The sequence below is a fragment of the Python bivittatus genome, unplaced genomic scaffold (genome assembly GCF_059951505.1).
Source record: "Python bivittatus isolate LINGU-HERP-01145 unplaced genomic scaffold, Pbiv_v1 ctg000690_np1212, whole genome shotgun sequence".
Classification (NCBI taxonomy): Eukaryota; Metazoa; Chordata; class Lepidosauria; order Squamata; family Pythonidae; genus Python; species Python bivittatus.
The window spans coordinates 18,513,136-18,538,068 of record NW_028277096.1 but is presented as its reverse complement, the minus strand read 5'-3'; the positions used below and the strand labels follow the sequence as shown (position 1 = coordinate 18,538,068).

General features: G+C 44.0%; 1 protein-coding gene across 5 annotated transcripts in view; it reads right to left on the bottom strand.

The window, feature by feature from the left end:
* ACACA (acetyl-CoA carboxylase alpha) overlaps positions 1–23,773 on the bottom strand; it is a 237,437-nt gene extending 213,664 nt beyond the window's left edge. For 2 of the 5 annotated variants that reach the window (XM_088152435.1, XM_088152437.1), the window contains exons 1-3: positions 23,463–23,773; positions 11,128–11,174; positions 9,414–9,663 (exon numbers count right to left, since the gene is read on the bottom strand). In XM_088152435.1, the coding sequence (XP_088008561.1) occupies positions 9,414–9,663; positions 11,128–11,174; positions 23,463–23,581 (416 nt within the window). In that variant the 5' untranslated portion in view covers positions 23,582–23,773. The other 3 variants (XM_088152436.1, XM_088152438.1, XM_088152440.1) reach the window with 2 other exon arrangements.
* Between the last annotated feature and the right edge of the window lie 1,160 nt (positions 23,774–24,933).

Below are 24,933 nucleotides of genomic sequence, written 5' to 3'. Positions count from 1 at the left end.
CAAAATGCCTGAAGAAATGAAAGGCTTGGACATTATTTGGGGTGGCCAGGTGATATCCAAAGATGGCTTTTAGCACTGACATCCGAGATGCTGCAAGGAACACAGCTGCCCTCCACCCGGATTTTTCAGAGATAATGCTAAACTTCCTCCAAATCAAATGATGCCTAAGCTCAGACTGACCTTCTCAGTAACCAATATTTTATTTCTCTTCCCTGGATTAAAATAATAAATGAATCATTCTCACTGATGACTAACAATGCAGAATTAATTTTTAATACATGTTCCATTATGGTGGTTCATACCCAACAAGACTAACAGTCTCCAGAGAGATTCCAGAACTTAGTCTGGGCAGGCATGCTAGCCTCCAGATGTGCTAGGACTACAACTCCCAGAATTCCAATGGCCATGCCATCTAGGATTCTGGGAGCCCTTGTGTCAAGGCATTTGGTGGGGCTAGGTTTGGCAAAACCAGCTGAGGATCTTCAACGTGAATCTCCAAAACTTCTAAGGATTGTTCTTCCACTCCTCTGTTTATTTATGAACTATACTGGTATCTGCCCATGAGCCTATAGCAACAGGTTTGTGCAACAGGCTTATCTACGCATCAAGCAAAGCGCTGATGGCACCATGTGATGTGCAAATACAAACATGAAGGCAAACATCATCAAGTTCAGTATTGCCAAGTAGCATCTATAATTGGAGACGCCAAAGCCTGACTTTCTGATCTCCTGCGTGCAAAGATCTACCCTAAAGTCCTCTGTCTAACTGCTCAGTAGTTAAGTTACTGCAAACAATCAAAACTTATCCCATGATATTCATCTGCAATACCATGCTAAGTGGAAGAAAAGAGAAGAAGGGGATGACCAGCAGCAAGGTGGATGGACTCAGTTCCAGGGGTGATGGGAGCTCCACTGGAAGACCTGAAGGACCAGGTTAGGGGCAGATCCTCATGGAGAAGATCTGTGTGGTTGCTAAGAGTTGAAACCACCTTGATGGGACATAATGAATCACCTTCACAAGTCAGTTTGAAAAGGCACACAACAATGTGATTGTGGTCATTGTTTAAAATAATATTTTTTAAAAAATTCTCAACATGTCCAGAACATCCCAGAACAGGGATCAGCTGTTAAGAGAACCATGGCCTTACGTCCTGTCCAAGCACCAACGAAAAATTGCTCCATTCTATCTACCCCAAGCTGCAGCACAAAGACGCCAACCCTGTGCAGATGTTTCCTCTTGGCCTCTCACAAAAGGAGAAGCTGCCTTTCAATAGACTTGGTGTGTATCAAAACCAAGAGACCACATTACGGACAGCAAAATAGATGGCCAACAACATCAGATCAATTCCTATTGAAATCTGCAATGCAAATGTTTTGGAGCACATCAGCTCACAATGATTTATTAACAGATTTTTTTTGGTCTTTTTTAAAAAGGCAGGTTTGGCAGACACCCTAACAGGCCCCAAAGTACCTGTTGATCAAAGTCCACTCTTCCTATCTTGTTTTCACCATTATAAATATGGCATGGGTTTGCAGTTCAGTTATAAACGGTAGTGGTTTGGTGTATGGTTAAAGGTACCAAGCTAGAAACTGGGGGACTGTGAGTTCTAGCCCTGCTGTGGGCATAAAGCCAGCTGGTGGACTTTGGGCCAGCCCCTCTCTCTCAGCCCCAGGAAGAAGGCAAGGGCAAACCACTTCCAAAATCTTGACAAGGAAGATAGCAAGGACTGGGGATTGCTCTTCTGAACAAGAGTAACGTATTCAAAATTAAAGGAAAGGCACGGAGAAGATGGGTTGGGCCAAGGTGATCATCACTAGAGGGAGAATTAGCTCATTTGGATCTCCTAGGATAGGGGCAACAGAAAGGCTGTCAAGAGAACAGCAAGAAGAACAGATGTTGGCTGGATTTGGCAGGCTCAGTCTGTGAATCCTGGGGAAAAATATATTTAGGGAAAGCTGAAGACCAGATTATTTTGCAAGCTTTTTTGGGTAGGCACAGGGGGAGCAATTTCCAAATCTAGCTTAAATTGGAGGACAAGGAAGAGGACCACATTTTAGGAGGGAGAGAAGGAAGAAAACAGTGTTTTGCTTTTCCTAGTAATTTGCAGCAACAGGTCAAATTATCTTGGTGGCCAAATAAAAGCAAACAGATTGAGAAAGATGTTCAAGGCTGTGGTCCTGTTGCGCAGAAAGGTATATTTCATCCCCTATTTTAGACACACAGCACCTGCGTGTTTTGATGGCACATCTCCCGGCCCTTACTCCAGTTCAGCTATTTAGCCTTCTTATAACTTTCCAGAGCTTGGTTACTTCTCTTGAAAAAGGTTACAGACAAGAAGATTATGTCAAGATGGCCAAGGGAGAATGACTTCAAGGAAAGTTTATGTAAAATACGTTTGCAAGCCTATTCAAAGCAGATTATAATGGTGGAAGGAACCACATGAAGTAAAAAACTGAGACATACAATCAAAGCTCTCAGCATTAGATCAGAGTTAAAATATGGATCAGCAGTGACCGTTCTCCAACCAAGCTCAGAGCAGAATCACAGATTCTGAACAGGTCCCCCAAAAACCATCTACAGTAATCCAACTCCTTTGCTCACAACAAGAAACTGAGAGCAAGAACTTCTGTAGCAGATGGCTGTCCAAACTCTGCTTGAAGAGTTCCAGCTAGAAAAACCCCAGCCATTCTTTCTAAGCTTTATCTTGATGCTTGTTTCCTCTGCCTGGTTATATATGTAGGTTTTTCTTGCTAAAGCTCCACTATGTGCTTCCTTGACTGTATTTATCCAAAAGAAGGTTGAGGTTTTGTCTTTGTTACAAAAAGAGGATGCAGAACTTCTAACTGTTTTCTTCCCTGCTAAGAACTGTAGCCAAGGACTTCTTATCTTTGCCTTCTACCTAGACCTGTTCAATTGCTTCTCCAAACAGCTTTGCTGTGAGGATGACTTTCAACTGATGCTCCATCTCCTCATGTTTAAGCCCTAGATAGGTCAAGCTACCACTTCTGATGCCACAGATCTGGCAGTGAATTCAGCTGCTCTGGTCATTTTGTTGATGTCCTCTCATAGGTGTTTGGCACCTATACCAGCATTTATGGGAGGAAATTATGTGTCCTTGTTCACTGAGATCAGGGAGGGCCTATCTTTCTTTCAGTTTGTTAGAAGTTATAGTTCAGAAACATCTGAATTACTACAGGTTATTTTCCCTATTGACACCAGGTACCCTAGGAATCAAGCATGTGCCTTTCAGTCTAGCACCAAATTTGGTCCTGGTCACACTCAAGTGCAATGAAATATTTAGGAGAGTGATAAGGTATACGGGGAAGTTCCCAGCATGTTTACAGCATGGCCTACTCTGATTTTCTCACTCAAGGTTGCCCACTTCCTCATAATAGCTTTTAATTCTAGAATAGGAGCACCATATTGCTCATTTAGATCCAGTATTCATTGCTTTTTTGACACATTGTGAAGACCCAGTGCTCTGGAGAAGGCTCTAATGCTGGGAAAGGTGGAAGGAAAGGTAAGAAGAGGATAACAGCAGCAGGGTGGAGGGATTCAATTACAGCAGTGATGGTGCACCCTTGGAAGACCTGAAAGACCACACTGGGGACAGATTCTCTTGGAGAAGTTGTATCTGTGCGGTCGCTAAGAGTCGACACCAACCTGATGGCATGTAATCAATCAATCAGTTCATCTGCTCCAGCATGGTAATTTTTCTCGGCCTGAAGTCCAAATTTTGTCTTTGTGCCCTGCCTGGGGACACAGCAGTAGACAAAATGTTTGGTTTGCCTTATTATTAAAAGGTAGAGGCTTAAGAAGTAAAATGATGCCCTAAGTCTTATCCCCATGGGGAACCTGCCATTTGGAGCGGATCAGGGTACAAAGAATGTGTTAAGCTTCTCCTGTTAAAAAATCCACCAAAATACTTAGGAGGGCTGCAAATATATTTATTTACTTTTATTTTTAACCCGCTGCAATCATTACAACTATAATGCTAATAAAAGATCTACAATACAATTATATATATATTTATTGAGATTCCACAGATGGTCATGGAGAATAACAGGGCTAAGATCCTGTGGGACTTTCAGATCCAGACAGACAGGCAGGTACTGGCCAATCAACCAGACAATCAACTAGACAAGGACCAGGAGACAGTGGTGGTGATAGATGAAGGGTTGTCAAGTGACAGCAACATCAGGAAGAAATATGAGAAGCTGGAGAAGTATCAGGGCCTGAAGGAGGAACTAGAGAGGATGTGGAAAGTCAAGGCCAAAGTGGTCCCAGTGGTGGTAGGAGCCCTTGGGGCCGTGACTCCTAAGCTGGGAGAGGGGCTCCAACAGAGCCCAGGAACAACATCAGAGCTCTCTGTCCAGAAGAGTGCAGGGCTAGGAACAGTGAAGATACTGTGCAGGACCCCAGTTTGAAGAAGACCATACCACCCATAGGGGTGAGAGAGGAATGTTTTATATAATTGTATTGCAGGTCTTTTATTAGCATTATAGTTGTAATGATTGCAGCGGATTAAATATGTTTATATATATAAACTATCAAAATAAAACCCATAGAAACCAACAGGTAACTAATACAAACATAATAGATGGCGATATTAAGAATGAAAGGCTCTCTTAGTTTTGTTTCTTAATCACTTCCTAAAGACGAATACGGTGGGGGCTGATCGAATTTCAGGGAGAGGGTGTTCCAAAGTGCTGGTGCAACAACAGAAGTGGGGTGCTGCAACTGCACACCTCCTGTGGACTGGCCAGCCCAACTCTAGCCTTTCCTTGTGTTTTCAATAACCGCTCCCTGCTGCTCTGAGACGTTCACCAAAAGCACCAAAGGAGGTAGCCGTCCCCCATTTGGGCATTAGGAGCTACCTTGCTTCTGAATATTCACGCTCCAATTTGCTGTGCAGAAAACTCATATTATCCGATAGGGTGTTTAACACTGACATTTCTACTCTCAGTTCAGATCAACAAAGTTACAGCTGTGTACACCACATGCACTCAAATGTCAACATTAAGCACTCACTTATGCTGCTTACAGTTATATGAGGAAGGCTTGAACTGGCAAGGTGAGAAGCAGAGAGGCTGAAACCAGATAGGTCCATTACAATACGTAACAATGGCCAGGTAGCAACCGCTCCTCATGGGAGGTTTCCGTTTTGGACCCAGCAAGCACTAGATTTTTTTCTTAATGGCTTTTCTAGTTCTTGCTGTAAACGTAATCAAACTGTGGTGTTCTTGAAGCACCATTTGCAAAGCTTCTAGTACTAATATTGGCTGGGAGAAATCTGATGCATAACATATGCAGAGAGCAATTCAAATTCTCCAAGAGCCTATCCTTAGAAGAGAGGTAAGGCAGCTTTTTCAAGTGTCAGGTGCAAAAAAAAAAACAGGCTCACTTAAATTTCAGCAGTCTCACACTTGGTATCTCACAAGTGGGATGGTCAATGTAAATTGTCAACGTCTTCATCTGAAACGTCACACAATCTCACAAAAGAGGACTGAAATCCAGATCTATTGATGTGGCAAGGCTTTGGCAATTTTAAAAAATAAATTAATTTGCTTTTGCTTCATTTTGGGGTTCTACTGATGCTAACTGGGAGTCCTGCAAGTAAGTTGGCCTCCGTGGATATTACTTGCTGATTCCTGCATAAGACTAAGGATGTTGCAGGTTTGCAGAAACCCTACAAACTGTAGAACTCTAAAAAAGATCAGCTGAAAAACTCCCAACAAAGGAAGATAGAGTACCCCAAAATGCTTAAACACAGACTGAAAATGTTCAATGGCAAGAACGGAATGAACTATTTTGGAAGAAAGCAATGTTCTAATGCTAACCAGTTTAATTGCAGGTCCCCACTTGTTTGTTACGAATGTAAAAAGAAACCCCAAGCCTATTCCAAGAGACTCATTCAGCCATTCTCACTCTACAGTAACTGGATTACAAATATTGTTTTGGGGAACCTTGGGGCTCTTTGGAAATCAATCAAGAATTCCTCAATGAGTCAGAGCAAACACAAATCTGTCCCTGTTCTGCTGCTTCCAGATATGTGCAAACATCAGTTCCCACAGTAACGAGGCAGCAAAGGACAGTAGGATTGACAGTAGGACTCCAGGATTCCAGCCTGGAGATGGAAGCAGAGAAACAGTGGTCCTTAGATATTGCTGAACTACAACTCCCAGCAGCCCCAACTAGCCTGGTGAATGGTAAGGAATGCTGGGTGCTGTAGTTCAGCAACATCTGGATAACTGAGGGTAGGCGGGAGGGGGGAGAAATTAGAATGCTTAGTACTTTGCAGAAAATTGGCAAGGATTTCTCATTCTGGGTATTTTAAGCATAGCAACATTTTGTGATGAGAAATCTATGCGATCTGGATCTTTCTTAATCCCTGTAAAAACAAGAGCATGATTAGGTTCCATTTATACAACTGCTAGCCAATGTTTGGTTGGGTTTAATTAGAATTTTTAATCTGTAATCACTAACATAGATTTGTTTCGACAGATCACCCCAGGGTAAGATTCACAGATAACAGTACTATCTGGCGTTATGTGAAAGTTGATTCCCAGACTGATACAGATTCAGGAGACCACTAGAGCTATACAGAGATAACCTAGAGATAAAGAGATAGAGATGAACCCCATAGGGATAAACCACATTTACACACCATTCAAAAAAGACAAAAAATGCTAGGAAGGAAAAAAAAAAACCCAGAACACATCCTCACTAGCAACCAACAACCAGATAAGCAGGGATTAACACCAGACAATCATGCAGAGAATGATACTCTAATCAAGGAACTAGAAAACCACACCCCCACCAATGGTGGCAGGGCAAGCTACTGTATACAGTCAGGACCAGAAATGTTGGAACAAGGATAACTGTTTTGGCATTTGGCCTCTGTACACCACCACACTGAAGTTGAAAGGAAACGCGCCCAGATGGGAGTGAAGTCAGGACTTTCAGCTGTAATTCAAGGGGTTTGACAAAAGTGGGGCACTAACCATTCAGGAAGTACAGCCAGTGGCATACACACACACACCATCATTGATGGCTCATAAGTAATGGAATGAATGGCTGACAAGCAGCTGTATGGCCAGGTGTGGCCTGTGTCCTGGGTACCCCATGACCAATCAAGCAGATAAAAGGCCTGGAGGTGGTTCTGAGTGTTACATTTGCATTTGGTAGCTGTTCACTGGAACTCTCAACATGAGGTCCAAAGAGGTGTCCATGTAAGTGAAGGAGGCCATCATTAGGCTGAGAAAACAAAATAAACCCATCAGAGAGATAGCAAAAACATTGGGAGTGGCCAGTACAACAGTTTGGAACATCCTGAAAAAGAAGGAATTAACTGGCAAGCTCAGCAACAGCAAAAGGCCTGGAAGACCACGGAAGACAACTAAAGTGGATGACCACAGAATTCTGCTCATGGTGAAGAGGATCCCTTTCACAACATCTAGCCAGGTCAAGAATGCTCTTGAGGAGGTAGGCATGTCATTGTCAACATCTACAGTCAAGAGATGGCTTTATGAATGTAAATACGGAGGCTTCACAACAAGGTGCAAACCACTGGTAATGCTCAAAAACAGAAAGGCCAGATTAGACTTTGCCAGCAAACATCTAAAAAAGCCTGCCCAGTTCTGGAATAAGATTCTTTGGACTGATGAAACCAAGATTAACTTGCACCAGAATGATGGGAAGAGAAAAGTATGGAAAAGGAAAGGAACCGCTCATGATCCAAAGCATACCACATCATCTGTCAAACATGGTGGAGGCAGTGTTATGGCACAGGCATGTATGGCTGTCAATGGAACTGGGTCACTGGTGTTTATGGATGACCTGACTGCTGATAAAAGCAGCAGGATGAATCTGAAGTGTATAGGGCTATATGTTCTACTCCGATTCAGCCAAATGCTGCCAAACTGATAGGACGCCGCTTCATATTGCAAAACATATGGCAAAAGCTATCCAAGAGTTTTGCAAGGCAAAGAACTGGGATGTTCTTCAATGGCCAAGTCAGTCACCTGATCTCAACCCAACAGAGTATGCTTTTCATTTACTGAAGACAAGACTGAAGGCAGAAGGACCCCCAAACAAGCAGCAGCTGAAGGCAGCTGTAGTAAAGCCCTGGCAAAGCATCTTGAGGGAGGAAACTCAGCATTTGGTCATGTCCATGGGTTCCAGACTTCAGGCAGTCATTGACTGCAAAGGATTTTCATCCAGGTATTAAAGGTGATCCTTATGTTTGTCATGTTGTTGATCTGTTCCATTACTTATGAGCCACCAACGATGGTGGGTGTGTGTATGCCACTGGCCGTACTTCCTGAATGGTTAGTGCCCCACTTTTGTCAAACCCCTTGAATTATAGCTGAAAGTCCTGACTTCGCTCCCATCTGGGCATGATTCCTTTCAACTTCAGTGTGGTGGTGTACAGAGGCCAAATGCCAAAACAGTTATTCTTGTTCCAATATTTCTGCTCCTGACTGTATAAACAGGGAGCAAACTCCACACTCACTAGCACTGATGATATATGTCACCTAGTCAGGTAATGAAACGTCTGCAAGCAAACCACCAAGCTCAGAGAGCACCAAGGACTCCACAGACCACTATATAAACAACCAGCTATAAGCCTTCGCCATTATCAATAAAAAGACCTCCCATTTCATTGAAGGCTGTTAGAAAGAAAATCAGAACATCTCTGCCCTAATACACAGCAGGATATATTGGATCTAAACTGATAAAAGTTCAATTGGTGAAATACTTGTAACCTCATCCTTTTCTTCTCAATACATCTTACTAAAGAGACTGTGAGAATTGTGCTTGGAATAAATCACTTGTAGTATGAGTTAGACGCCAAAGGGCTTAATACTTTGCTCTCTTGAGCACCCAATTTGCAAGTGACTCACCAGTGATTAACCGGACTTCAGATTTCTTCCGTTAACTCAGCCTAACGGAGAGTTTAGGAGAACCTGAAAACATCTGAGACCATTTTGGCTGGCCCTTCTATGGCATAAAATAAAATTTACTGCATAAAAATAAATATACACACATACCAAAACTTAACTTTTTGCAAAGCACTCTCTGATCTGTTTTTGACACTTCTAACCAAAGGGGGAAAAATAAAAGTTCCTTTAAACTTTCTTTAAAAACAAAATCATCAAGAATACTTTGCTCCCCTAGTCCATCCCCAAACTGTAGATCATGCCAGGATAGGCACCAGGTTCCCTCCATATGGCTGAGTCATAGAACCATATGCCCACCAAGACCTTCAAAAGTGGGATCCATCTTTTTCTTCTGCTTCCCCTTCTGTGAGTCACTACTGAACTTGCAAGATCCTTTAGAGCAACAAGAAAAGAAAGGGAGACATTTTAAAGAATCCCATATTTGAAATGTGGATTTTAATTTTGCTCTACCTCATATGAAGAGCCTCTTGAGCACTAGAAGAACCCAGGTCTGAAAGAGAGTCCGAACTGATAGAGACCGGTGAGATTGATTGGTCTTTGTCTTCCAGCAGGTCAATTTTCACCAAGGAGCCTGTCTCATCCTCAGAGTTATCCTCCGAAACAGAGCCAATGATGAAATGGGAATGGACATTCAGCTCCAGAAGCTTGTCCTCTGAAGGCGGTTCACCACTCATGGTGCCTCCAAAATAGGTTTGTACCACTAACAGGGAAAAACAAAAACGAAAAAACAACATTTGAGTTTTAAGAAGATTAACATTCAAGAATTTTGCAAGAATTGAAAACATTTTCAAATAATACACCAAGGTGTGCTGGAAATCTTGCCAAAGATTGAACTGGAAATGTGTGATTGAAGATAGGCTGGCTATTTGTCATGTATTCCAAAAGCCATGCATTCTCTCCAGCCAGCCATGTCCTTTTCAAGGCTACTCTATTCCATCTTCTCTTCCTCAACTTCCCACATCACAATTTCAGTTTGGTTGGTTCTTGTCTCTAGCAGTCAGCAAAAATCCTTAGCCCAATGATCAAGCTTGGTTTTTACTAGGCCACTTTTAGACAAGTTCCTCCCCCCCCCCCATTCTTTTCCCCCTAAACTTCTGGAAACTTCTGGGTTCCCCCAGACATGCAGATCTCTCCCTCTTCTTGGCAGACTTCATACCAGGCAATAAATCTCAAATCTCCAGACCCTTAACTCTATACTCAGAGTGCTGAGAAACCACACAATGAGGCAAGCTGTTTTACTAAAAACAAGAAGTCATACATATGCAGATGTTCTGCTTCCTACAGGATGCAGAATTCAAAACCCTGTTGTGAATATATGCTATTAATTTTGCCACTGCTGCATATTCCCCAAGTTTAAGTTCCTGATCAGATATTGTCAGAATTGTATCTTTCTTCCATCCTGACTTTTTGACCCTATCTCAGTGATGACGAACCTTTTGGGCTCAGCATGTCAAAAATTCGGAAATGCCTAACTTGACTCTGCTGGCATGTCACCCTCCACTGAACAAAAGAGAAACAATTATTTACATATTCATTTATTTAAAAAAAATTGCAGTCCTATCATGCATGGTGATAGGTATTATATAAAGAAACATCCAATAATTACAAAAATGAAATACAAGTAAAACAAACTCAATGTCTTTGGTAACTCAAGCAGGGAGAATAGTTGTTGTTGGGTGTTGGTGAACATTGGCGTGTCACCCAAAACATCGTGGTGTGTCACCTTGGAAACATGTGTCATAGGTTCTCCATCACTGCCCTATCTTGTACACACTTCTGGCACTACACTAGCCTTTCTGCATTGCATGAATAACAGAGATGTCCCTCTGTGTCAAAACTGAGAAACAATCAAATGTCTCCTTAATTCCTCCTCTTGCATATTAACCCAGATTCTGCCCAGATTTTTCCATTGTGTTTCTGGAGACACATCAGTGTAATTCCACTCCAAACTTCATCATAAACAGATTAGGCAAAATGCAATGGGTTGAAGGAGATTGCTTTAAATGTTCATTACCTATACAGGTCACAGGATTCCTCTTTTCTTGGCACCGAAATTGGATGGACCCGATACGAAAGATAACATTTTCTAAGCCACTGGGGAAGAACAGATCAGACCAGAATGCCCCTAAAGCTTAAAAAGGAAGGACTTTTGATAGTGACTGACCTCCAGCGATCCTTATTATCTGAGTGGTGATCCACTGCCAAAATGAACTGAAAAGGGGAAAAAAGGCAAGAAGATTAGACCGAGGGCAAATCAAAACCTGAAATGCCAAGCGCGCAGTGCAAATAAGTCTTGAAACAGCAAAATGAGGATGAAAAAGCTCATCTTAAGGACTGATAATCCATTGCTTAATGAAGGGACAGGATTAGGACCTCCAGTTCCTTTGGTTAGAAGGACTCACAAGCTACCGACACAAAGCCGTGGTTGCCAAAGAAAGGGGTACAGGCAGAATTTAACAAAGAGAAGTATAAGAGTTGTTCAGCAAGATGGGCAGTGACCAAAATTTGATTGATTAATTAATTAATTAATTTTAAAAAAATAAATATTTGGCCCGAGGTTGCATTCTTTGGAGACTGAAGGCTGAGCCCAGAGGAATGGCAGAGAATCTGCCCTGCTTGCTAAGGTCCCAAGGTCAGCCCAAAAATCTCTGCTTAAAATTTAGAGAAAGCAATGAAAAGGTTCATCTGGAAAACATGGTATCTGCTGCTACTCAAAACGAGTAGACAGTTCTGGGCAACAGGAGTCATCAACTACAGTGGTCCCTGGGTTAAGAATGCCTGGTTTAAAGACGACTCATAGTTAAGAACAGAGCCTACTGTAGCAAAATTCAAGTTAAATACACAATGATTTGAGTTAAATACACAAGGTTCAAGTTAATTACACAATACTATTTATACAGAATTATACAATAATACAGGTAGTCCTCGCTTAACAACCACAATAGGGACTGGAAAATTCATCATTAAGCAGGGCGGTCATTAAGCAAAGAATCACAGTCGTTAAGGGAATCACGTGGTTCCCTATTGATTTTGCTTGTTGGAAGCCAGCTGGGGAGGTCTCAAATGGGGATCAAGTGACCCCAAGACACTGCAACCATTGTAAGTGCGAGCTGGTTGCTAAGTGCCCAGATTGCAATCATGTGACCGGAGGAGCACTGCAACAGTCATAAGTGCAAGGACCAGTCATAAGTCACTTTTTTAGCACTGTCATAACTTTAGATGGTCACTAAATGAATGGTCCTTAAGCGAGGACTATCTATACTCTTCTGGCTTACATACAAATTCAACTTAAGAACAAGAACAAGTCGTTTTTAAACTGGGGGCTACTTGTACATGATAATTCTGGGTGCTTTCCTCAGCCTGTTCCATATCTCGTCTGAGTTTGTTTTTTAAAAGGATGATGTGTATTCAATAAATGAATGGGAAGCTAACATGCCACAAAGCAAAGATGCCAACTTCCAAGCATATTTATTTCCAGTAATGCCTTTCCACCTCAGGTGGATTTCATTCTTAGAAGAATTAAAACAGCGAGTGGATGCAGCCCACAACTTTGTTTGCAAATGTGCCCATCTGTCTAGAAAAAAGCAAAATACGAGGCAGGAAGGATCAGGGAGCAGGCTGGGACCATCAGCAGCAATTTGCAGCCTCGCAAATATAATAATTGGCCATAAACTTCATTGCAGCAATATTGCAAACTGGCAAGCTACAAACTTGTCACACTGGGGGCGGGGGGGCTCATGACACCCTGTTTCCTTCCAAACAGCCTAGGAGCCAGAAAAGTTGCTTGCCTTTCAGGCTCGCACAGAAATTGGCCCCCTGTGACTTCTAAACCTTCCCAGGATACACTGCTTCATTTTGGCTATGTCATTTTTGAAAATTAGGAACAGACTCTTTTCTTATGTCCAGGCAGGAAATGCACAAAAACTGCAGTGAATGTCCTACAATGGAGCACTGTTTAGAAAAGATCCCTCTGCAAGAAAAAAACACTAGACTAATGTTTCTCAACCTTGGCCATTTCAAGACGTGTGGACTTCAACTCCCAGAATTCCCCAGCCAGCATGCTGGCTGGGGAATTCTGGGACTTGAAGTCCACACGTCTTGAAATGGCCAAGGTTGAGAAACATTGCACTAAGACAATCCCACTCTCACCCTCAGCTGTAATATGGTTCCACCCACTTGGTATTATCCTTGCCTCCCCTCACCCCCCAAATAAAAAGGGCAGATCTAATCCATCAAAACATTGCCTCTTCCTGAGCTTCAGCTTGGTTTGTCCACCACTTAGGTATAAATGCACCCCCTGCCCCCAAATATTACTACTACTACTATCTGGCAGAAGGCAGATTCTTCTTATCCTAAGCAGGAATAGAGCACCTTGGAACCAAAGAGGATGCCATAAAGCTAAACCTTGTGTGGACTGGCTCCATGCCCCAGGCCTGTCTCAAGTCTTCCATGTCCCTCTTTTTCCCAGTCCTCCAAACTCAACGTACTGAGGAACCAAGCTCAACAAGTATCTACAAGTACCGCTACCTAAGACTGTCAACACAACTCCACTGGGTTCCAGCATTGCATTTCACTTACTCATCAGCCACAACAACACACACACACAAAGAGGATTTCCTTAACCAGTTCTGGACCACCCACACAGACGTATTAAGACTCAAGGACCTCACCTTTCAAGATTCTTGGCTAAACTATCTTTCCTAAAAATTGCTTACCGCAGAACTTTTGCAGATTGAGACTTTCAGGCAAGGTGAAAAGAACAGAGACAATCTTGGAATGCCTACTCAGTATTTCTCAACTTTGGTGACTTGAGTTGTGTGGGCTTCAACTCCCAGAATTCTCAGTATAGCCACTGCTGAGAATACTGGGAATCGGATGGTCTACTTATGGGAACCTTCTCACAGATGACATATAACCCTTAAAGTAAGACCCAGATGGCTGTTTTCTAGCTATGCCACTCAGACGAAGGAATTGGTGGCCACAAACAAGTGTGTCCTCCAACAAACTACTCCCAAAGTTTACCCTGCATTTGAGCAACCAAGGTTGGGTAACAATGCCAGCGAGGCAAGAATCACGGCTCTTGAACATTCCGTGGTGGAATCTCTGTCTAGAGATGGAGGCCTTGAATTTTGTTCAACCAAGGCCAGCCAGATATTGCCACCTGTGGTAGGGCTGTCATCGACTGTGCCTTTTATACATCAATTAGAAAGCATCTACTGCATGATTAAAGCAAAGCACCATTTCGAGGCTTTGTGCAATCCATTGGCCCATGGGCTGTTCTGCAAATCTTAGGCAAATACAGCAATAGCCTACGATAAGCACTAGAAGGCAGTGCAAATCTCCAAGCCCGACGTTTACATGGGGAACTAGAACATGCTCAACCTGTTCATCCCTGCCTGCAGACAGCAACACAAGTTACAGCATGCTATACTACAATAAATATTGCTATATCTAAAGTTCTCACTGTTAGTGACTAGCAAGGATCTCAGTCCACATGGACCTTCATACCGAATAAAGCTTATGATGCATGATTTTTATAAATAAGGACTATGAGCTCAGTTTGTATACATCAAGAGATGAACTATGGTTTACAAACTGCAACAGGTCATACCATACACACTAAGTTAAAAATGATACAGGCCCAAACACATTTACACACATTTAGTCTTAGTGCATTGTGTCTTGCCAGCTTTATCCTACCCAGGCCCCCGTGGCAGCAATAATCAAACCCTTGTTTCTAAGTTTGGCAGGGCTCAGAGAGCAATGAAGGAGGGTTCGATGAGAGATAATTTTGTTGAGAGCCCCCCACTCTAAAGCTAGCCCCACTGCAAACCTTCTTCGCTTGTTTTGAGGTTTGAAGAGATAACTCTGGGGAAAACTTCAACATAATTCATGCTCGAAAACCTTATGGCAGATTTTTAAAATTAATTTATGAGACAAATTACATTTACCATTCCTGCTCCAATCAAGATCTCTTTAGGCTTCCGGTTAAAGATGGCAATGTGAGAAGCCAAGCTCTTTATAAGGCCACCCAACTCAACACTGACTCTGGGCACTGGACAGCATACATATTAAAAACCTACACTTCCTAAAAACAAAACAAAAAGTAAATACTACGGGGAGAACAAATACGTCCGAACCAAAACAAACGTCGTATTGCAGATGGACACACCCTGAAAAAAACAGATTTTCAGAGATTATTTAAAGGCTGGCAGTGTTGGGCACTCTGAAATTCCAGCGGGATGCTATTCCAGAGGGCAGACACCATCACGGAAAGGACACACTTCCCAGGCCCCATCATGTGACATTGCTTAATGGACGGGATGTGAAGCAAGCCCCCCATTGGATTTTATAGGATGGTCAGAAGTGATGGGAGAGAGGCAGTCCCTCAGACAGACAGCTCCCTGAATTGCACCCAGAAGCCAACTGGCAGCCAACGCAACTCACATAGTAGAGGTTGTACCTAAGTGCATCCATAACTGCACGTGAACCAGCTGTAGCTTCCAAGGGGCAGCCCCATGTGGAGTGAATTGCATGAGTAACTATGAAAGGGGACTCCCAGACCAGTAAAAGGCACTATTGGCGCACCAGATGAATCTGTGCAAAGGTCTTCCTGGCCACAGCTACCACGTGCTGTTTCAGCAAGAGCTGTAAATCCAGAAGGACCTCCAAATCGCTCACCAGATTTTTATACTGCCCCATTCAGAACCAAAGATGGAAAATCTCCAGCAGTGAAAGAACCATGCACCCATTGCCATTCCATCTTATTAGGGTTGAGTGAAAGCCTCTTCCTTCCTATCTAGATTCCAACAGCCCCAAGATTTTGGGACCTTGATAGCATCATTTGATTAACCAGGAGTCAAAATGATCCCTCACCTCATATTGAAAGGTGATTTCTCCCAGTGGCTTCATGCAGATGTTAAACAGGAAGAGCAAGAGCTTTCAGCTCTGAAGCACTCTGCAAATCAGGGGCATTGGGCTGGACCTCCCTACATGTCAACACCCATAGGAACTGGCCACAGAGAAAGGAGAACAGCTGTAACACTGTGCCTCCCACTCCCAAACCTCATAGCTATCCAGATCGATACCATGTTAGATAATATTAAAAGCTATTGAGAAATCAAGAAGAACCAGAACAGTCACAATATTCCCGGTTCTGCCAAAGGTCCTCAACAAATGCGATCAATGCTACTTCCTTCTTTGCACTTTTTTTCACTAACTTATTATTTTTCTTTATTTTTTTCTTTCAAAATTTGTATTTTTTATTCTCCTAAAAAGTTCTTTAATAAAAATGATATACAAAACAAACAAACAAATGCGATCAATGCTGTCTCTGTACTGTGCTCTAACCTGAAACCCAATCAAAACAGGTGCAAAAGGAAAAGCTGGAGAGTGGATGAAAATTGTCCAGAACTGTCCAGCAATGGCTTTTTGAGAAGGCACACTACTGCTTCTCTTCAGGGCAGGGAGAACCACCCTCTCTCTCAAGGATGAATTTACCACCACATTGGGTCCAACCACACATCACCTCCCAGAAGGCCTTAACCAATGAGGAAGGAATAAAGAGGTAGCCAGACTAATAGTCATAAGGATCCTGTCCATTTTGTCAGGAATCACAGGATCAAACACTTGACCATGCCATGGCCAACTCAACAGGACCTGCCCACTGAGGAATCTAACTCAGAATGGATCTGAATGACTTCATTCATCACAGCAGTTCTTATGTGTGGTCACCATCTACCAAGTGGGTACCATGGATGCTAGTGACCTCTACCTTGAGTCTCCTCCTTACTCTCCATCAGAGATAACAAAGGGGCAGCTGCAGTCTGGCACACCAGCTCAAAAATCTTCCATGTGACATGGCTATATCCTTGTCAGGCCCTTGAGAATCACTTTAATCCCACCTTTCTCAACCTTTGTACACTGGAAGAACCTTTGAAATAATTTTCAAGTCTCAGGGAACCCTGCATAAAAATGATCATATCTACAGCTCATGGTACATTAGCATGACCAACAGTAAGTTGTAAATATAATAATTCAGTAATAATAAAATATAAAACAGAATGGCACAATACCATATACTGTTTATCCGCAGATAAGACCCTCGAATTTTTAACCAAAATACAGTATCTTAAAAAATGTTCCACCCATGGATAAGCTGACCCTCAAAATTTTCACACATTTTAATTTTCATAATTGGCTTATCCATTGGTGATACCCTTTTCATGGTATTTTGGTTAAAAAATGTGAGGGTCGGCTTATCCATGGATAGGCTGATCTGCAAGAATATACTTGAAAAAGTATTACCGTATGTACTTGCAGATCAGCCCATCCACGAATAAGCCGAACCCAATTTTTGGAGTGTATTTTGGCATCTAAAATTCTCAGCTTATCCACAAGCACCTATCTGATGTGTTCTCTGCAGCGGTGCCCGCCCTCTGAAATTGAAGTTCCCCCAGAGATCCAAACAGACCCCACTCTACTGGGGTTTTGAAGGGCCTTGAAGACCCAGTTCTTCTCCCAAGACTTTGGCAAAGGTAAGTGAAGCCCCCTTGCATTCTTGTTTTCCGTTCCAGCCTGGTCCTGTCATCTTGCTATCATCTTATTTATTTTTGTTGTTGATTGTATTTTTTAAAATGTTTTTATTCATGAGACACCCAGAGTCATTGTGAGTTGGGCGGCATACAAATTTAATAACTAAACTAAACTAAACTAAACTAAACTAAACTAAACTAAACTAAACTAAACTAAACTAAACTATGGTTCTTGAAATCCAGATTGTATCAGTCTCCATACCTCATGAAAGGCCTCACAACTGGAACACCTGTGATGTTATCACCAGGCCCAACCAGGTCTCACTCCCCATTTACATCTCCCTCTTACTTCCTTACTCTGCTCTTTGCACATTGTTTGATGGGGCTGCTCAACCAGTTTGCTGCCTATGTACCATCACACTGCTCTGTCCCTTTCAGCTGCAGCTATAGCAGATTACCAGCATCAACCCATACCTATTTATTCAAAGGTCAGTTTTATGATGGGGATGGCCCCCTACAAAATTTTTTTTGATTACAGCTAGTTTTATATACCCAGAGGTGTCAATGCAAGGCAGATTTGCAAATTATTAACTTCAATTCACAGAATTCTCAGCAATGGCCTTGCTGGATCAGGAGTTCTGGGAATTGTACACATCTGGAAAAGGCCCCAGAGGGAGAAGGCTGGCAGAGAGGCTAGAAATACTTAGAAAGAGGTCTAGGAAGCAAGGAATTGAGATGGGATTGTTTTGTGAATTTTTCTGGGCAAAATTGAAATAAATTTGTAAACTCATACAATCATCCAGTCCAGTATCTATTAGAACAGTGTTTCTCAACCTTCGTGACTTTAAGATATGTGGACTTCAATGCTGGCTGGGGAATTCTGGGAGTTGAAGTCCACATATCTTGAAGCTCCCAAGGTTGAGAAATACTGTATTAGAGCATCTCTGACAAAGATGAATGTCCAGCTTCTGTTCAGAGACTTCAGGCGGACAACTCATTACTTCATGTGGCAGTCTGGTTGACAACACAGTCAGGAACTTCATCCTGATGTCTAGCTGGACCTCCTTGCAGCTTTAAAATGTTGATTCTGGTCCTGCCCTCTGGCACAAAAGAATATATCCATTTTTAACAACATTGGTAAGAAGTACCTTCTTACTAAGAATCATCTTCTTACTAATAAGAAGATGATGCTTATCTTCTTATTACGTAACTTGGCTCCTGGATTTGTGGGTGCTCCATCGCTGGAGATTCTCAAGAAAAGATTGGACAACGATTTGTCCAAGATGGTATGAGGACTCCTGCCCTGGGAAGGGGATTGGACTAGAAGACCTCCAAGGTCCCTTCCAACCCTAGGATTCTATGATTCTAATAATTGGGACCTGCAATAAATACTTCAGGATGACGTGTTTCTGTGAGGATTCTACTCAGCTAGCCAAACTGTATTTCATAATACTCTGTTTCATTGTTATTGCAACAGTCAGTTTCCATGACCATGGAGTATGCTCAATCCTCCTGAAACTGCTCTGAAGCTCTCTTCCATAACTATTTAGGATTTTTCTTCTCTTTTAAAGAAACAGATAGTCTTTGCTTAACAACTGCCCTGTTTAGTGACTGTTCAAAGTTACAACAGTGTTGTAAAAGTAACTTTACGACTGGTCCTTGCACTTATGATCATCACAGCATTCCCGTAGTCACATGATTGAGATTCGGGCACTTCACAGCTGACTTCCAACAAACAGAGTCAGTGGAGAAGCTAGCAGTAAAACTGCAAGTTGCAGTCATGTGATGTCTCACTTAATGATCCATGATATTTGCTTAATGACCGAATGGGAAGTGACATCGTACGTCTGTCGCAGTCATGTGATGTTTCAGTCAGCGACTATTTCACTTAGCGATGGAGTTGCTGGTCCCAATTGTGGTCGCTAAGTGAGGACTACCTGTACTTTGTTCTTCTGCAAATGTTCAGGTTCCTTAATGTGTGCAGTGATGCTGGTTTGGCTACATTAGGATCAACACTCAAAGAATACATTAATACACTGCAGTTCAGAAAGTGGCAAACTGGAGCAAGTTCAGAGGAGGGCTACCAAGATGGTGAAGGGTCTAGAGACCAACCCCTATGAGGGACAGTTAAAGGATCTAGGTTATTTATTTACTGATTTAGATTTTTATTAATTAATTTATTTGATTTAGAAGGCCACCCAACTCCCTAAGACTGTGCGGTGTCAATATCAAGATGACGACAATGATATGATTTTTTACTATAAAGATTCATAGTAAAAAAATACAAATTTATAGTAATAAAAATAACCTCGTGTGTTTCTGACTCCAGGCAGCACACACCGATAAAACCAAAAGGAAATACCATTTACAGTTCAAACCAACGCTATCCACAAGTATAAAGCAAAAGTCAGCCCGCCAGTAGCGAACAATCAGGACCTATCAAATAGACACTCTGCCTTGCAAGACTGACTCATCTGTCATAATGGAAAAAAAGCCAATTTTTAAAGCCTTCCTAAAGACTAAAAGAGTCAGGGCCAACCAAATTCTAAGGAGCAGGGAGAGAATTTTCCAAATGTTGCGGCAAACGCCACAACAGAGAAGGCACAGCTCCTGGGTCCCATCCGATAACACTGCTTCAGGTTGGAAACCTGGAGCCCATTCTGTTAGTTTAGTGGGTAGGCTGAGTTTAACACCTCCCTCCAAAAAAGACTAAGAGGAGATATGATAGCAATCTTCAATTATCTGAAAGCCTTGCCCTACAGAATAGAGAACAGACTTAGGACCAGAACCATTGAGTTTAACCTGAGAGAGGTTCAGGCTAGGCCTCGGGAACAACTTCCTGACCGTCGGAGTTGTTCGCTGGTGGAACAGCTGCCACTCAAAGAGACATGGTCTCCTTCACTAGAGGTTGGTCATCTGTCAAAGGTGCTCTGGTTGATTCCACACTGAGCAGAGGGTTGGAGTAATAACCCCTAAGGCACTTTCCAACTCTAGGATTTTATAATTCAACAGTATCCTGAAATGTTTTGCAGTATTATTCCCCCGTATGAACTGTTGTTTATGTATAGATTCAATGTGCATTCCAGGATTTTGCTTGGAGCCTCTGTATCAGTGCGTCTCAACCTTGGCAACTTTAAGATGTGTGGACTTCAACTCCCAGAATTCCCCAGCCAGCATGTTGGCTGGGGAATTCTGGGAGTTGAAGTCCACACATCTTAAAGTTGCCAAGGTTGAGAAACACTGCTCTATATACTTCTTCAGAGGGACAGTCTGACCTGCTCTAGGCAACGTTAAACCTCAGCTTAACAAAATGTAAGGAGTGGAATTCAAACTACCAACTATCAATATTAGCAAGCAATGTAATCTTACTCCACAGCACTTTTTTAAAAGCTTGTCGCTATACTTAACAGAGTTCACCCAGTGCACTAACAGCCATGCGGTTTGCTTTCATTTTGCTGTGGCATTGTTGGCCAACAAACCAGTTTCACAAACCATGGTCAAGATTTTTTGGTTAAGATCTGTTCCTGTATAGACATTTCCTTCAATTATTGTTTTCTTTTGGATCATTTTGGGGAGGGGGTTCTTGTTCCCTTTTAATTTTTCTATCTGGCTATGGTTTTTCTTCTTTCTGTTTAAATTTCAGTGCTCCAACAAACCACAGTTTATGGCTCTAGGTATTCTGCGAGACTACTCAGTTACAAGCAGAAGCTATGATTGAACAGGGCTTCGTGTTTTAACAGAACCCATTGAATCAATACTTGCTGCTTTATTACAGATAAAATAGGCAAAACTATGATTTCCTAGAAGGCAATCGGAGCCAGAATCTGGCACATCATTCATGTGCTTAACCACCATATTACAAGCTTATGGCACTGTGATTAAGGCACTGGACTAAATATGGGGAAATATAAGTTCTAATCCCTCCCTAGGCTAGAATCACCTTGGGTGACTTTGGGCCAGTCCCACTCTCAACAAAATCTACTTCGCAAGGTTGTAGCTGTGGAGACAAAATCAGAGAAGAGAATGTTATATATGCTGGGGGAAAAGCAGGGTGGAGATCTAATAAATAAATCAATATTTTGTTAACAGGGTTCATATATGAAATTTTTGCTTGCTGTGAATTAGTTTGATGCAATAATTCCAAAGCAGGAAAAGAAGCTACATCAGAATCGTGACACTTTCATGATACATTGAATTGCAACTTTTTTTATTCATGGCAAGTTGGATATGAACCGTTCTTTAACCTACCAGGCTCCAAACTGTGCAAGGCTGAAATATGGGGTCTCAATGGTGTATGTGTGTGCATGTGTGTGTATATATATTTGTCACTGCCCATCTCGTTAAAAAGCAACTCTGGTAATAATTCTATTTGACTAATATATGAATGATGATACAGAAAATGTTTATTCTGTCTATAATCATTGGGATGATTGAAAAAGAAAGTGAATTAAGATGTGGGTGACCAAAGGTATTGGGTGAAAAGACCTGAAACTGCTGAAGATTAGTGCAACAGGTTGAGATTTTAATTATAAAGACTGTAAAAATCAGAACACATGAACAGATATTTTCACACCCATTAGAGACCACTAGGCTTCAGAGAAGATCTTAATGAAACCACTTATGTCCACCTTCCTGTTTACATATGATTTCAGTCTGGGCATTTGGGAAGAACACTCAGCATATTTCAAAACATGTCATATTTTTTAAAAAACTGAGTGGGGGTAGGGAGGGAGGGAGGGAGGGAGGAAGGAGGGAGGGAGGGAGACAAAGTCAATTTAGCTAATTTTGGCTGATCTTGAAAAACTAAATTGGGACATGCTGGATTATACCTTGGTGGGGCAAGAAGACAAAGAGCAATATCACTTTGGTATTGCTGCCAAGAAAAAATCATGGTCCACGCGGTCATCAGGGACTGAACTCAACTCAAAGGAGACTTCATTTACAAGTCTATTCTACGTCCTCCTCTTGCTTTTTCATTCTGACCAGCAACTAGAAAAGGTCCAGGCATTGCCGGGGCAGGGGGAATACGCTGAGAAGACAGTGAAAAGCCTCTAACCAACTCTCCATCACTAATACTACACCTGTTGAATGGTTTCTTTTCTTTCCTAACATATCTCCCCATTTTGTTCCAGACTGGGCACTTTGAAAGATCTCCATTGAGGTTTGAGAGCTGGGCCTTGGTCCCTTCTCCCAAAGCCAACGCACCCACATCCTTCTGAAAGCAAGGAACTGAGGTCCTGTCCCTTGTATCCGCAGCTCCCTGAAATCCCAAACAGCTTCTTGGCCAGTAAGAAGAGCCAGGCTGACCTCCCCAAACCTTTCCTTTCAGGAACCGCACAATCAAGCCCAAGGGCAGCCAGCAGAGGGGAGACACTTCAAAGACTTTAAAGGCTGCAGCTCTTGGGGAAAAAACCGATCTTGGGTTTCTCCAGATGTGTCTGACTACAGTCCCGTCAGCACCAACCATCAGCTCACGTGAGTTGGACCGGCTTATTCCTTACAATGTGTTGGGCTGAGAACAAGCTTTGCGGCTCCCTTCCTCCCCGGTCCCATTCCCACGTTCCATAAAGGCGCCCGAGCCCCTCACCCAAATTCACCAGTTCCTCCCAAGCCGGCATGTGTTTCTAAACCTGGAGGATCCCCTGGATGACCACGAGCTGGCTGGAGAACCCGCCCGGAGTCTCCTCACTCGCTCAGGCGCTCGCCCGATCTGGATCCCCGGCCCCGCAGGAGAGAACACCTGCCCCACAGACCACATGCCTCCGGTCCCCCTTCGGTCCCCAGAAGCGCAAGCCGAGCGGGGAAGGCGATCAGGGCGGAAAGCCAGAGACAAAAGCCAGAGGAGCGAGGGAAAGGGCGGGAGAGGCGGGGGGCGCCCCTGGCCCCCGCCCTTCCCCAGCGCCCCAAGCGCCCCAAGCGCCGGAGCCCCGACGGGGGCGCCCCTCTGGCCAGAAACGCTGCTCACCTGGAGGCGCTCGCGGGCGAGAGGCGGGGATGCCCCCCGTGCGCTCCGGGCCTGGCGCAGCAAGCCGGGGATGCTCCCGCGGGTGGCGTGGACGAGGCGGCGGGCGGGCGCTCTCCCATTCAGTGGGAGCGCATGGGTGCAAGAGCCTGGCCGCGGGCAGGCTCCTCCCGCTCGCTCCCGCTCTGCCCGCGCGTCCGCTGCAAAGCCCTCCTCGTCCTCCGCGAGTTCCGGGGCTCCCTTCGCCAGCTCCTCTCCGCGGGCAGCATCCCTCCCGGGCCTGGGGCGATGGGGCAGGTTACTCGAGGTCAATCCCCTTTCACCCCCCGCCCCCGCCCGCTCCTCGCCTCCCCATCCCACTTCCCCGTCGCAGCCACACGCGCTCTCCCCATTGGCGCTGGGCTCTCACCCCAAGCCGTGGGCGTCACCAATCAGGCCAGCGCAGGGGGGAGGGGCCAGTGGGGAGACGGCGGTGGCCTGAGCGGATCTCCCCGCTCGATCATTGGCTCCCGGGGATCCACCAGGAAGGGCTCGGCCGGCTGCCGAGCCGCCGCCGCCGGCGTCTGGCTGAGCTGTGCCGTGCGGCGCCGGGGAGCTGGCTCCCGCCTGCCACCGGTGGACGGGGCTGCCTGGAAGGAAGCCCCCCGGCTGGAGGGGCGGCCACGGTCCCCCGCCACGTGCGTGGCAGCCCAGCCTCGCCGGCACAAAAGACGGAGCGTGGCAGCCGCCGGGCGCCCAGCCAGGGCCCGCTTCGCTTCGTTTTGCAGCTCCGTGGATGTAAACGCGCGTGGCTTTTTTGCGGGGTGGGATACGGCTGATCTCTTCGGCGTGGCTATGGGGGGGGAAACCTGGGAAATAAAAATCAATGAAATAAAGCTGTCTGCCTCGTGTTTCCGGCCGTTTGAATCCCTAGCGCCAGAGGTAAGCGGTCCGATGACCGACTGAATGTCGACTTGCTGGATTTGGCTGGCGGCCCGCAGGTGGGCGCTTTGGAGGACAGAAATGGAAACTGGGCTCCTGCGTCGAGCTAAGGCCGGGGCATCGTGTGGTTTATTGGGGTTGGAGGGGTTGGCCCTTGGATTTAGTATAACGTTCACACGTTAAGCCCCGCGTTTACCCCTGGGCCGCGCGACGCCTTAATACCCCCTTTGCTATTAAGTGGAGCAGGAGAATTTCAGCATGCGGGATACCTAATGTGTAAAAATCAAAGATTGTGTGGAAATCATGTAAAACCCCATATGTGGGGGCATGACATGATGTAAAATGTCTACATTTCTCTGCTCTGAGAGCATAAGGCAATGTTTCTCAACCTTGGCAACTTTAAGATGCGTGGACTTCAACTCCCAGAATTCCCCAGCTGTGCTGGCTGGGGAATTCTGGGAGTTGAAGTCCACACATCTTAAAGTTGCCAAGGTTGAGAAACACTGGCTTAGGGGAAGGTGGACTGCATTTACCATTCTGACAGTTAACAGAT